This window comes from Schistocerca cancellata, chromosome 7 (genome assembly GCF_023864275.1).
Source record: "Schistocerca cancellata isolate TAMUIC-IGC-003103 chromosome 7, iqSchCanc2.1, whole genome shotgun sequence".
Lineage (NCBI taxonomy): Eukaryota > Metazoa > Arthropoda > Insecta > Orthoptera > Acrididae > Schistocerca > Schistocerca cancellata.
In genome coordinates this window covers 182916227-182931378 of record NC_064632.1, presented here as the reverse complement: position 1 = coordinate 182931378, position 15152 = coordinate 182916227, and the positions used below count along the sequence as shown (strand labels likewise).

The window sequence follows — 15152 nt, the reverse complement described above, 5'->3', positions numbered from 1 at the left end:
GCAAAGAATTTCCGTGGTGGTGCTGATTGTTGTTCGGCACACACTATGCAAGAAGAGCACATTCGTAATCGCGGCATCGATTCCGAACCAAGTACAGTGCTGACGAGCAAGTTGTTTCGTTCGCACTATACCCCAATGTCCTTGGTGGAGAAGCTGTAAGACAGAGGACTGTAACGAACGTGGGACCACGACCCTGGACTGATCATTATCTGAATGCAACAGCAAAACACCACGTCGTACAAAAAGTCTCTCCTTGTGAGCAAAAAATCGGCGAACTAACGGATCCCCGATCCGTAACTTTGACAAGGGCCATTGCGTAGCAACAAAACGCAGAACGGTACCAAGGACAGGGTCGGCAGCTGTGGCTGTAGCTACACGACGAAAATCAGTCGGAAACGATTCGACCACGTCATTGGTTTCCGAATCAATGAACATGCAAGCAAGTTCGGAGGAATCGAATGCTCCATCCTCAGCAACAGGCAAACGGGACTACGCATCGGCGTTTCCGTGCTTAGCAGTAGACCGATACAAGATATCGTAGCGGTACTGCGAGAGGAAAATAGACCAGCGAATGAATTTCTGCGCTGTACGTGGAGGTACAGGCTTGGTCGGATGAAAAAGCGATGTCAAAGGTTTGTGGTCTGTGATGATGGTAAGGTGACGACCATACAAGAAATCATGAAACTTTGTAACACCAAATACGAGAGCCAGTGCTTCTTTCTTGATCTGTGAATAATTTCTTTGCGCAGACGAGAGCAGTTTGGACGCAAAGGCAATAGGGCGATCGTGCGAACCATCTTTCTGCGCAAGCACAGCACCGATCCCGAAATCCGATGCATCCACCATCAACAAAAGGGGCTGCTGGGGATCGAATGGCGTAAGGCAAGTATTGGAAAGCAACACCAATTTCAACTGGCGAAAGGCGCGTTCGCATTCTGTCGTCCAGACGAACGGAACACCTTTTCGGTGTAAGCGATGAAGCAGAGCTGAAATGGAAGAGGCGTGGGGAACATAGCGATGGTAATAGTGAATTTTGCCCAGCACACTCTGTAGCTGCTTCAAATTCTGCGGCGAAGGCAAGTCTTGTATGGCACGTAGGTGCTCTGGACTGGGATGTATGCCTTGGGCATTGAGTACATGTCCCAGCTAGGGTAAGTCACGAGCAAAAAACACACATTTGTCCTTCCGCAAGCGAAGACCATTTTGTCGCAAGACCTGAAATAATGTTCTGAGATTGGCTAAATGTTCTTCTTCCGTCTTTCCGGAGATCACAATATTGTCCAGATAGTTTGCTGCAGTAGCGACCGACACACAAACAGTTTGTAGATATTGCTGAAACAATGCAGGGGCGGATGCACACCTGAATGGCAGTCGTTTGAATCGATACAAACCAAGATGCGTGTTAACCACCAAAACGCGCTGGGATTCTTCGTCCACCGGTATTTGCAAGTACGCATCTGCTAGGTCCAACTTTATATTTATTTACCTGGGCAAAGTTCGTCAAAAAGATCTTCCGGGCGGGGTAAAGGAAAAGTTGCAGGCATTAGTTGTGGATTCACTGTTGCCTTGAAGTCCACACAAAGTCTCAATTTTCCGGAAGGTTTTGGCAAAATTATTAAGGGTGATGCCCAGAGAGAAGCCTGCACACGTTCAATTACACCTTGTGATTCCAAATCGTGTAATGTTTTTGCGACCTTATCATGCAATGCATGGGGAACATTGCGCACTCTGAAAAATTTTGGCTGCGCATTTACTTTCAGTTCCAAATGTGCTTTATAGTTCTTAGCGCAACCGAGGCCCGGTGCAAAAATGTCTGCAAATTCTTCACATAGACGAGAAACACTGTCTGAAGGCACAGTCTGGTTCACTGATAGGACCTGATTTATTATAGACAAGTTAAACAACTGAAATAAATCGAAACCAAACAAGTTCACTGCAGAAGAAGAACGAAGGACGTAAAATGACACAAGTTTTGTTTGTCCCTTGTATGTTGCCAGAAGGCTGCACTGTCCTAAAACAGGGATCTCTTGACCTAAATAGGTACTTAACATTTGCGGCACGCAACGGAGGTGTGCCCAGCAGTTTGTAAGTGTCTTGATTGAGCAGTGAAACAGCAGCCCCAGTATCGAGCTGGAATGGTATCACTTTGCCGTTAATGTCCAAGTCCACAAAAAGTTTATTGTCCTGCTGACGACAAGAGCGACTGTCTCATGCAGCGTGAACTGACACTGGTACAAAATCACTTGCGACTTGACAGGAGTTCCGACGATGTTGATGCACACTATTTGTGGGACGAACACAGTCACTGTTAGAGAGAGTGGCACTGGGCGGAATGGCATGAACTATATGAATTTCCATGGGCGAAGTGTCACGAGCCTGAGTATCCTTGGTTCGATTCAGATTCCGGCGCGAAGCAAAGGGCCTGGAATGATTTTGAGTTTCCGATCTGAGCTTTTTCTGGCAAACACTTTGAACATGTCCTTTTTTATTACAGAAAAAGCAAATAGCTTGGCGTGATGGGCAATTCTCACGCAAATGTCTAGTAGCACACCGCGGGCATGATTTTAGCACTGTATTTGCTTGCCGGCGCGGTACACGTGGCTGAGAGCCTGTCGGCAGCGGCGCGGCCGGGCGCGAGGACTGTTTACTGTTCCGTGCAGCTCGCCCAGCGGGCCGTTTAACCTGACACACGGGTGGCGACGTTTCAAATGATTCCTGAGCAAAGTCAAGTGTGTCCTGCCGATCCAATATGTCCATCACTTGTTGAAGGGAGGGATTGACTAGTTTCAAAATCTGTTCCCATATACGCACATCAGAAACGTTCTGTGCAATTGCATCACGCACCATAGTATCTGAATAAGGGAGTCCACATTGACACTCAAAAGCACAATCCCTAGTAAGGCCTTGCAAGGTTGCCACCTACTCCCGATTAGTCTGACCTGCCGTACGTTTTGTACGAAAGAAGGTATACCGTTTGGCAACTACATTGACTGATTCTTTCAAATATGCATCTAATGCAGACAAAATTTCGTCGTAGGACAGAGTTGCTACGTTATGTACGGGAAATAATTTGACTATCACACGGTACGTGGTCACCCCGACGGAAGATAATAAAAAAGGCTGCTGCTCGTTACCTTGAATTCTGTAGGCGGCGAGATGAAATCCAATTTGGCGTGACCACTCCGTCCAGCTTTCCAGTGCAGCATCAAAAGGACGAAAAGTAGGTGCAACTGTGGTTTGTGGCTGCGTTAGCAGTGGAGTGGCGGCTGCCGCATCGTGTTGCATTGCACGTTGACCCTGGACGAGCTGTCCAAGGGCATCCAGGAAGGCCTGCATCTGCTGATTCTGTAAGCGATAAAATACGGACAGTACATCTGGAGATGGTGGCGAAGCCATTACACAAGTAAATCAGGGCAGTATAGTTACGAACGCGGTGTTGCCTCGTCGCCAATGTTGTTTGTTGGCAGGAGAGCCAACACCGGGTACTAGAGGAAGCCGAAAGGCACGCGTTTTAGCTCACACAGGCTGGCGTGAGGTCTGGAACAGGACAAGGAAATTAGACTTTAGAAAAACGGACATAGCTGGTGGAATACTTAACTTTAATCCATTAATGATGAGCATCGCTCTTGACGGTACATGATTATAGTATCAATAGTAACTGGTAATGGCGCCCTGCTAGGTCGTAGCAAATGACGTAGCTGAAGGCTATGCTAACTATCGTCTCGGCAAATGAGAGCGTATTTTGTCAGTGAACCATCACTAACAAAGTCGGTTGTACAACTGGGATGAATGCTAGGAAGTCTCTCTAGACTTGCCGTGTGGCGGCCCTCGGTCTGCAATCACTGATAGTGGCAACATGCGGGTCCGACGTATACTAACGGACCGCGGCCGATTTAAAGGCTACCACCTAGCAAGTGTGGTGTCTGGCGGTGACACCACAGAAACAACGTGTTTCTCGGAATTGCTGAACTAGCAGGTCTAGACACATTTCAGAAAAAATGTTCAAAATTACTACACAAGACTGACTGACTGTATCCCCTGCAATGAATCTATAATTGTACCAGTTTGTACATAATAAGTTAAAGATGTACTGGTAAAATACATCTGAATGCGCACAGTTCGTAATGAGCATGAGTTCAGTAAGTAAACAAAAGTTGGTTCTGGATAGAGCCTATCAGAAATTGGTGTACAAGTAAACCTTCAGTATAATAACAACTAAATATAAGAAAAAGTATTTAGAATGTGACAATATTATACAGTGGAGATGCTGGGTTGCAGACAGGCACAACAAAAAGACTGTTACAAATAAAGCTTTCGGCAGTAAGGCCTTCGCCAAAAATAGACACCCCCCCGCCACACACACACACACACACACACACACACACACACACACACACACACACACACACACACACACGACTGCAGTCTAAGGCAACTGTAGCCACACTGCGAGGAGCAGCACCAGTGCATAATGGGAATGGTGACTGGATGGGGGTAAGGAGGAGGCTGGGACAGGGAGAGGGAGGGATAGTGGGTAGGGATATCGGACAGTGCTGTGCTGTTAGGGAGCGTGCAGGGATGAGGTGGAGAGGGTAGGGCAGCTATGTGCAGTCGAGATATTAGATGGAAGGCAGGGGAGAGGGGGTAGCAGAATAGGAGAGAAGTAAAAAAAAATGAGAGTGATAGTGGAATGAGGGCTGTATACCGTATTTACTCGAATCTAAGCCGCACTCGAATCTAAGCTGCACCTGAAAAATGAGACTCGAAATCAAGGAAAAGAAATTTTCCTGAATCTAAGCCGCACCTGAAATTTGAGACTCGAAATTGAAGGGGAGAGAAAAGTTTTAGGCCGCACCTCCAAATCGAAACAAAGTTGGTCCATAGTAATATGAGACACAATTTAGGTCGAATGAATGGCTACAGTAGTTTGGTTCGAGTCGTAAGCGTAGCAGTTAAGCTTTGCCAGGTAGCCATTGCTATGCGCCAGGCGCTCCGTCCGTATTTATACGGTTACCCTTCCTTTTTCACGTGCTTTGTCTGGTTTGAATTGATTGCTTATTTTTTTTTGATCTGATAAGTGCCGTTCTCTTTGTTATAGGTGTTTACGTCACTCTAAGCTGAAAATGCATTATTTTACTGTGTCATGCATTGTTTGTCGCATTCTGATAATGAGTGATTATGACCTGCCGCCGCTCGCGGCATGGCTTGCTTTTGTGCGCGCTACCACTACTTAAAAAAAAAAAGAGGAAGAAGAAGAAGAAGAAGAAGAAGGAATCGTCTCATCAGTGAAACAATGGCAAGAGACTGCTATTTGTTTTTTTTGCTGCTTTCTTTGTTAATGATCAGCAAGAACCAAATAATAGACTGCATATGATAGAAGATGTTCTGAATGAGAGTTTAGCGAAAATTTTTCTCTGTTTGAAAATCTTTGCAGACGCCTCTTTCGTACATTACATTCTGCACAGAAATTAGAGTCGTGTTAGATTTGAAAATCTAGTCAATTGCCGTGCTTCATTTCTGACTGTATCACTATTAGGCATAAGAATAATATGAATATAAACATGACATGATATGTATATTCTTTCACGTTTGCTGTTGTCTCACTCTAGTTTCGTAGTTTATTAGGCAAACAGGATTTAAATGAGATAGCAGCAAACATGAAAGAATACATGGCAAAATGTTTATATTCGTATTATTCTTATGGTGAAGAGAATACCGCATGTGATTCACAATTCATAAAAGTTCCTATTTGCAACCATCTCTTTTCACATGTAGGAAAAAAATTCAGAACGTAGAGTTGGCCATATTGACAAACATCGCAAACAGTTTTGCCAGTCGGATTTTCGTAGTACATTGAAATGCTGCCACATTCGAAGATGAACAATACGGCACTTGTATTTACTTCGTTGGATAATGTATGAAAATGCAATGGTCGAAACTCGGGGCGGAGAAAAAAGCTCGTCTTCCACCTTTTTTTAAATTTATTTACTGACGCAGAGGTTTTGGCTGTAGTATTTATCTTTCTGCCTGCAAAGCATGCCTGTGTAGCGCTACATATATTCGACGGCAGAAGTTAGTTGTGGCGGCACCTACCAACATTTTTCAGAACTTCCGCTTACTTTGCACTCGATTCTAAGCCGCAGGCGGTTTTTTGGATTACAAAAACCGAAAAAAAAAGTGCGGCTTAGATTCGAGTAAATAAGGTAGTGCTGGAGTGAGAACAGGGAGGCTGGATAGGTGAGGATAGTGACTAACGAAGGTTAAGGCCAGGAAGGTTACGGGAACATAGGATATATTGCAGGGAAACTTCCCACCTGCACAGTTCAGAAAAGATGGTGTTGGTGTGAAGGATCCATATGGCACAGGCTGTGAAGCAGTCATTGAAATGAAGGATGTCATGTTTGGCAGCTTGCTCAGCAACCCAGTGATCCACTTGCTTCTTGGCCACAGTTTGTCAGTGGGCATTCACGCAGACAGACAGCTTGTTGATTGTCATGCCCACATAGAATGCAGCACAGTGGTTGCAGCTTAGTTTGTAGATCACATGACTGGTTTCACAGGTAGCCCTGCCTTTCATGTGGTAGGTGATGTTTGTGATCGAACTGGAGCAGGTGGTGGTGGGAGGATGTATCGGACAGGTCTTGCATCTAGGTCTCTTACAGGGGTATGAGGTAAGGGGTTGGGAGCAGGGGTTGTGTAGTTGTGGACGTGTATATTGTGTAGTTTCGGTGGACAGCGGAATACCACTGTGCTAGGGGTGGGAAGGATAGTGGGCAGGACATTTCTCATTTCAGGGCACAGCGAGAGGTAGTCGAAACGATGGCGGAGAATGTTAATTCAGTCGCTCCAGTCCTGGGTGGTGCTGATTTATGAGAAGAATGCTCCTCTGCAGCTGGACGGAGGGACTTTGGAAGTTGGTGGGAGATTGGAAAGATAAGGCATGGGAGATTTGTTTTTGTATTTGTTTTTGTCTTTATTGTTACATTCTATCTTGGATTTTCCATTGTTTGATATTTAGAATGTGAATCAGATGAATAACAAAAAATAATTAACAATTGTGCAGATTATAGATTGGTACTCATTTTAAATATGACACATTGGGTTTCAGACAGGCACAATGAAAAGACTGTTACACACTATGCTTTCAGCCAAAGCATAAGCCTTCTTCAGAAAAGACAGGAACACACTAACACAAGCAGGCACATCTCATGCACACACAGTGCTCACTGTATCCGGCTGCTGTTGCCAGACTGCAACTGTTGCGTTGAACAAAAGCAGCAATATGGAGTGGAGCACGGAAGTGTGAGGGATAACAGGGTATGGGTGGAGGGAGAGAATAGCACTATTTGGCGGATTGTGCAGGGACTAGAAGGCTGCAGGACAAGGCTGTGAAGAACAGTGTCAGGTGGCTTTGAGGGGGGGAGTGGAAAAGGAGAACAGAGAGGGGAAGTGAGGTGAGTGTGTTGGCAGGGAGCAGTGCACAACAAGCATGAGAGGATGTGAATTGGGAGGAGATGATAGGGCAGAGGGGTGGAAACTGTCGGAAGCTGTGGTGACAGAAGGTTATCATAGGTTGAGGCCAGGATAATTTTGGGAGGGAGGATGTGTTTTAAGGATAGCTCATATCTGCACAATTTAGAAAAGCAGGTGATGTAGGGAAGGCTTCAGATGGCCTAGGTCATGAAACAGTAATGCTAGTGTCAGCTGCGTGTTGTGCCACTTTGCTCTTGGCCACATTTTGGCAGTGGCCATTCATCCTGATGGACAGCTGGTTAGTAGTCATGCCAATATGAAAGCTATGGAATGGTGGCATCATATCTGGTATACGACATGGCTGCTTTCACAGGTCGCTCATCCTCTGAAGGGGTAGGATAAGCCTCTAAAAGGACTGGGTCAGGAAGTGCTGGGTGGATCAGATTGCACAAGTGTTGCACCTCTGTCTTCCACAGGCATATAATACCTGTGGCAAGAGGCTGGAACTGGGAGTGGCATAGAGATGGACTAGGATGTTGTGGAGTTTGGGTGGCTGATGGAACACCAACTTGAAGATAGACATGTGGGAAGGTTTATGTGTAGGATGTCCCTCATTTCAGGGCATGCTGATAGATAAGCAAAGCCCTGATGAAGGATGTGGTTCATTTGTTTCAGTCCAGGGTGATATTGGGTGACAAAGGAGGTGCTCCTTTGTAGCTGGTGCTTTGTGGTGGTGGAAGTGTTGGGGGGGGGGGGGGGGGCAGAGGTTGAAGATATGGCATGGGAAATCTGTTTGTGGACTAGATCTGGGGGATTGTGCCAGTCTGTGAAGGCCTTTGTGAGACCTTCAGCATACTGGGCAAGGGAGTTCTTGTCATTGCAGATCCCTTGGTGACCAGACAATGCTGTATGGGAGGGATTTTTTTGGTGTGGAATGGATGGCAGCTGTCAAAATGCAGGTGCTGTTGGTGGTTGGTGGGTTTAATGTGGATGTAGGTGTGGACAGAGCATTCAAAGAGGAGGTGGTCAATGTCCAGGAAAGTAGCTTGCTGGGTTGAGGAGGATTGTGAAGTGGATGGGTGAGAAGGTGTTGAGATTGTGAATCTATGAGGGTAGGGTGTCTGGGCTCCAAGTTCAGATCATGAAGATACCATGCTCAGGACTTTCGTTTTGAGGAACACTAAAACCACAATGTATGTGTGAAGCCTGGCTGTTTGCACCTTGAAAGATGAAAGTGTCAACTGCATACTCATCATAAAAACATAGAAGAAATGCAAAGATTTGGTCACGGAGAAGGTTTTAATAAATATCCTGGTTCATTTTTGCAGTGGAGCTAAATGGGTGGGTCCGAGCCATGGTACAAAAAGCATTACAGACCCACCTCTGGGCTGAACTTCACTAACACTCTGGGTTAAATGCCTCTTTGGACCATCAGTGCATTTGAAAAGATAAGTTTGTGACTCGATTGACAACATTACTGACCTCCAGTCAGCTACTGTCCAGTTACAGTGTTGTTTAGTCTATTGAAGATGTGTAGCTTTTGTGCCACTGTGAGGAACCCCTTTCTGAAGGTAACTGACTCTATATGTGTTTTGCGTGCAGTTCCTTTTTGCACTTTTCACTTGGGAACCAGTTGGGATGAACCTACATTCCTTGTTCTTGTGCAGTGTTGCCTGGGTTGAAATGTTGGACAGCTTGTGATTCTTGAGGATTGTTTGTCATTCTGGATTCCTTACAAAGTTGGATAAATGAAAAGTGAACAGTATTTGATGGCATGATTATTGGCAGATTAGAGGTTTGCTACAAGCAGTGGAAAGTGAACTGGTAGTTGAATGTTGCCCACAGTGTCACTTCACAGCCATGGTGAAGATTATTGGGGGAAGGATAAAGTTGACCTTGCTCTACAACTCAGTGCTGGGATAAATATATTGCCTTAGATGTTAGATGATATGTAGTTAGCACAGTCCTAATGCAGATATTGCTCCTTATGCTCAGCAACCTGCAAGATACAGTTCCCTCCTTTGAAAGGACCATGTGATTGTTGGTTTGGTGTTTTTAACTCATGATGATTGGATGCAGGAACAGTGGACTAATGTCCTGTTCATGGATGAGTCACAATTTATCATTGTAGCCACATGTTCATCTGGCAAGTTCTTGGAACATGTAACAGCTATATTATGGAAGCTGTTCCACATTGTTGTGTCATTGTTCATATCTGGGAAGACATTATGTTGGGTGCAATCTTTTCTCAGTGCACTTGTCTATGGGAGTGGTAATACTGTCCAATCTTGCTTGACTGGCCTGTTGATAAGTACCAGCAATCTGAGAACTGTGGGTAGCTCATTCCTGATAACTTAGTGAAGTGCCTCAGTGGTGACGGCATTGGACTCTCATTTGAGAGGAAAGTGTCTCAAATTCTCATCAGGTCATCCATATTTAGGTTTGCCAAACTTTCTCTAAATTACTCAAGGAAAATGCCTGGATGGTCCCTTGAAAACGACATAGGGAATTTCCTTCCCCAGCCTTTCCCTGTCTGAGCTTTCAATCTTCTCCAATGGCCTCGTTGTCAATAGGATGTTAAACTCTAATCTTCATTCCTCAGGCTCAGATCCTATTTAACATGCATGAGACACTCTAGGTCAAAGTATTGAAGCCCTAACACAGTGGCTACACAATTGTTGACCACAGAGGATGCTTGTCCAGCAGTGGGAGGCATTATTGGAATTCACACTGAATGGGATGATTCACTGGTCAGAAGCTGCTGTGCATCCTTTATTGTCATGCGAGGACATCACATTTGTATTTTTGTTGGAACTGTCTGCCTTGGGGACACCTGATACTCAGTATTTGACTTGAGGAAATGAGTTGAGCAATTGCAGATAGTGTAGTAGTAGTTCTTCACCTTGAGTTCATACCAACAAGGTGTGACATGTACCAAGTCATGGAGTGAAGCTTCTGAGTGTTGTGGAATGCTTCTTCCATGCAGCCCATGAAAAAGCTGACATAGGACATGGTTATCCTGGCTCCCGTGGCCGTATCCATAATTCGTTTGTAGGTCTGGTCTTCAAAAGTGAAGTAGTTATGGGTGAGAATGGAGCTGGTTGATGTGTCATCCAAGTTATCTGAGACAAAAATTTCATAGCCACTTGGTATTTGATCAGATACTATGTTTTAATTATATTTGCACCAAAGTTTGTGTAATGCCACCCTCACCTGTTATCCAACAGATGATCTCTTTCTGTTCTCAGTTTGCCTTTGCTTTCGCTTACACATCTAGTGTAGCTGGTTTTTAGGCTTGCCAAATAATGAATTGTGTCTTATTTTGGTCTTTATTTGTATTGGCATCACCAGTTGTCCCTGCAACAATGTTTCTGGATGATTTGTTGGAGTTGATAAAGTTGTTTGAAATGGATACACAGGATTCTGTATACAGTATTTTATTTCTTATTGCTGTTAGTGAATACATAGTGAACTACGTAATGACATATTAATAAATGCTCTGTTTTAATGAGAAATGTTAATTTGCCAATTTAATAAGAACTACGAATTAAGAAAGTAAGGAAAAATTGTAAAATTAATAGCTGATAAAATTTCCACCACTGAAAAAAAGAAATGTGATCCTTGATTGTCTAGCTTTTGGCTGTATGTTGTGACAGCACCAAACAAAGGACACACAAAAAATAATTTTAAAATCGCAAAGTATCCTTGTGTGGAGACCGCAGAAGGGGCTTGAAGAAACAGCTGTGGAGGGAGATGTTTCAATTACTTATATACGTCGCTAGGAGGCTTGGCCTATGGGGAATATATTACAGAAAAAATGATGATACCAATTGCTTACAGACATTCAGCTGGCTTATTCAAAAGTGTATCTTTATTTCATCAGATTGTTTGCATTTCTTTATAATTGAATAGCAGCTTTTGTGCAGATTTTGGAAGTATTATTTCTGCTTTCAGAATACCTGTATGTGCGTTTTGACTGTTCCTGTTCCCTTGTAAACTTCTGCTATTATTTAAATCCTTTGCTTCCACTAGATTAGTTCTATTAGCTCCTCACAAGCACTTTGGGAGTATTCTTAATTGCAGCCTGTTTTGTAGATAATAAGAAAAATCTGGAGTCAAAACAAGAAACTCATTTTCTTTGCAACAACATGCCTTGCTGACTTGGTTGCTGTTAACTAATCCTTCACGTAAATTATTGTTTCCACACCTACCTCATGATATGAAAAGGTTTTCATTGTGGGAGTTATACCCTGGCACCCGTAGAAGAAATTTCACAATCTAATCTATCTCCCATTTGCCTGTAATATTTGACATTTAGAGTCAATCATCATCATAATCATCATCAGTGATTGTTTTTATTTTACCTGTGACATAGTTTATGGTATATTATGACTTTGTATGTTCGCAGCCTCACCCTATAGTGAGGAAACATTAATGATGGTACTGCTGAGTCCTTACAAAGATGATTGCAGTTCCTGTAGATCTTCTGACCTGAGCCACAGGATGATTACATTCCTGAGTTGATTTGTGTTATGTGAAACACATATCCAAGCAAGTATATAGGCACAATGTCTGTGTACATTGTTTAGCTAGAAATGTAATTGGAAAAGCACAATAAAGGATGGTGAGAGTCAAGTGCTGTAGTTATAGGAAATACAGAGGGTGGGGGAAGGGGGGGGGGCAGAGAGAGAGAGACTTATGAAATTTTATTCTGTAAATTACCAATTGAAACAGGGTTACAAAAACTGGAAACAATTTTCCCCCTATGGTTGGCAGTATTTGTTATGCACATAGAATACTTAAATTTTCTTTTAAAAGTAGTGTTGTTTTAGGTCAGAAGACTGCAGTCTGAAGTTAGAGCACTGAAGGAAGCCAATAGAAGACTAAGTGATGACAACCAGGAACTCCGGGACCTATGTTGTTTTCTGGATGACGACAGGCAGAAAGGTCGCAAATTGGCTCGTGAGTGGCAGCGCTTTGGACGTTACACCGCAAGTGTCATGCGGCAGGAGGTCTCTGCGTATCAAAGCAAGTTGCGGGAGCTAGATGCAAAGCAGCAGGAACTCATCAAAGACAATCTGGAGCTTAAGGTAAGTCCTGAGCAGCATTGTAATGTAACCTGACCTAAAATTACCAACTATATTAATCATGAAAATTTAATTAACAAACAAAGTGTTACATAGTTAGTCATTTAAAAGATTTCATATTTATTGAAGACAACTGTTTATTGACACAAGAAATTATTTTATTAATATTGTGCTTTAACTTTTCCTTCAATATAAGAAATAATTAAATAACATTGATTTTGGAGTCCATTCCCTTCTAAATTATTTCTCAATTTTGATCAATCAAGCCCAAAGGTAGAGAAGACTCTTAGTGGATGCTCTGCTGGCAGGTCAAGAAATAAGGCACTAATGACATTGTAAGACCAGGTTAGTGTTTCGAATATATTAATCACAGGAATATAAATTGAGCTATTTAATTATCAGTACAAAAAAAAAAAAAAATAAATAAATAAAAAAAATCAATGAAACCCTATTTTACCCATTGGTGTGTTTTTTTTTAAATGCCAGAGTTCTCAACTGTGGTCCTGAGACTCTCAGTTTTGGCTTAAGGCTTATTTGTATCCTTACATTCTGTGCCAGTTATGTGTAGGATGTGCCCATTTTGTAGCAAACATTGGAGGTTGCTAGATCAGTGGCTGAAGCCTTCTTGCTCAAAGAGGTCATAAGTCATACCAGTTTTTTATCCATCAAGGTTTCTGCCAGTTCAGAATCCACCAACAACATGCCCCTGAACGGACTCATTCTTCATTTATGTAGCACATAGCTCTCAGATCTCAGATAACACAGTTTACAATATTACAGATGTGTGCATAGGACAATCCTTTCTTAAGAACTGAAATAGCGTCATCATCCAGTTCCTTGCTAATGAGATTGATGATGGTCTTTCCGCTGCCATCAGAAGGTTATTTCTCTGATATACGTCCAAACTTGGAATTGATTCCATTACGTCCCAGTGTCAGCAATATTGGTGCCCCAACGTACCTTTTCACCAAGCACCTCAAACGACTGCTTAGCCCTTACGTTGGGAGATATACACACCATATCTGTAACTCCGTGAATTTTCTGGGACACGTCAACAACCTTACGCTTAAGGAATCTGGCATACTGGTGAGCTTCGACATGGTATATCTATTCACTAAAGTTCCGTTACAAGAATCCTTGGAACTCATCAGCCAGAAATTTGATGAAGAGACCACCAACCTCTTCAGATATGTTCTAACATCAATTTACTTCTTATTGGACGGTGAATACTATGAGCAGACAGAAGGAGTAGCCATGGGAGTCCACTCTCACCCGTTGTTGCAAATATGTGCATGGAACATTTCGAGGAGGAAGCTCTTGAATCAGCACATCTAAAACCCACCTGTTTCTTTAGATATGTGGATGATACCTTTGTTATCTGGCCACACGGAAGAGATAAACTGGCAGACATCCTCACACATCTCAACTCCAGACACAAGAATATTAAGTTCACCATGGAGATCGAAACGGATGGGATGCTCCCTTTCCTAGATGTTTTGGTTAGAAGCCGAGCTGACGGCACTTTGGGCCACAGTGTGTATAGGAATAAGACGCACACCAATATGTACCTACATGCGGATAGCTGCCACCACCCGGCACAAAAGAATGGCGTGCTCAAAACTCTTGTACACAGTGCTCACACCATCTCCGACAGGGACAGTCTCCAACAAGAATTGGACCATCTGAAGACCGTGTTTCGGAGGAGCGGTTACAAGAAAGGGCAAATTCGGAAGGCTCTACATCCCAAAAATGCAGCACCAGCAGAAACTAAGGATGAACCTCAGGAGGAGGCGGCATTGGCTATTATTCTGTTTTGTGGGGCCTTATCCAGAAAAATTGGACGCATTTTATGTAAACACCAAGTGGAAACCATCTTCCGTCCTCCAAGCAAAACCAAGAGCCTTATGGTAGTGTCAAGGACAACCTTGGTCAATGTAAAGCAGGGGTTTATCAGATACCTTACCAGTGTGGGAGTGTATACATAGGTCAGACCATTTGTATCATTGAGGACCGATGCCAAGAACATCAATGGCACACTAGACTTCAACAGCCCAGTAAGTCGGCAATCGCTGAGCATTGCCTGTCGGAACTCCACAGCATGGATTATGACCAAACCAAAGTCCTGACACAGATTTCCAAACACTGGGAGTGTGCCATCAAAGAAGCCATAGAGATTAGAGTAAGGGAGCCACAACTAAATCGTGACAGCGGTTACATCCTTAGCAAGGCATGGGAACCCTAGATCACCCAGATTAAGAAGAAAAAGGTTATTTCCCAGAATGTACCAACTTTGGGGGAGGAGGGAAGAATAACGAGAGCGGTGCCGGCAGATCCTCCTGAACGAGAAGACCTAGGACGCAGCACCCAGGCGGTGGGAGAACGGATGCTGTACCTGGACCGCGCGCGGGGTGCGCCGCACCGACTCATAGGAAGCACCTGAGGGAGGAGGGAGATTGTCCTATATTTACCTGGCGCCGGCCCACCGCCGGTCAGTACATGAGCACACCTGATGATGGCAATGTGGTCGATTGCTGAAACATTGTGTCCTATGCACACTCATACCAGGCTGTTCACCCGAGATTTATTTCGTCA

The 15152-nt window shown here is 43.8% G+C and overlaps 1 protein-coding gene across 1 annotated transcript in view; it reads left to right on the top strand.

The window, feature by feature from the left end:
* The window catches only part of LOC126092256 (coiled-coil domain-containing protein 85C), a 106124-nt gene that overhangs the window by 24045 nt on the left and 66927 nt on the right, over window positions 1-15152 (top strand). Inside the window, exon 2 of the mRNA XM_049907767.1 lies at window positions 12306-12563. Within this exon, the coding sequence (XP_049763724.1) occupies window positions 12306-12563 (258 nt within the window). The remainder of the gene's footprint in view (window positions 1-12305; window positions 12564-15152) is intronic.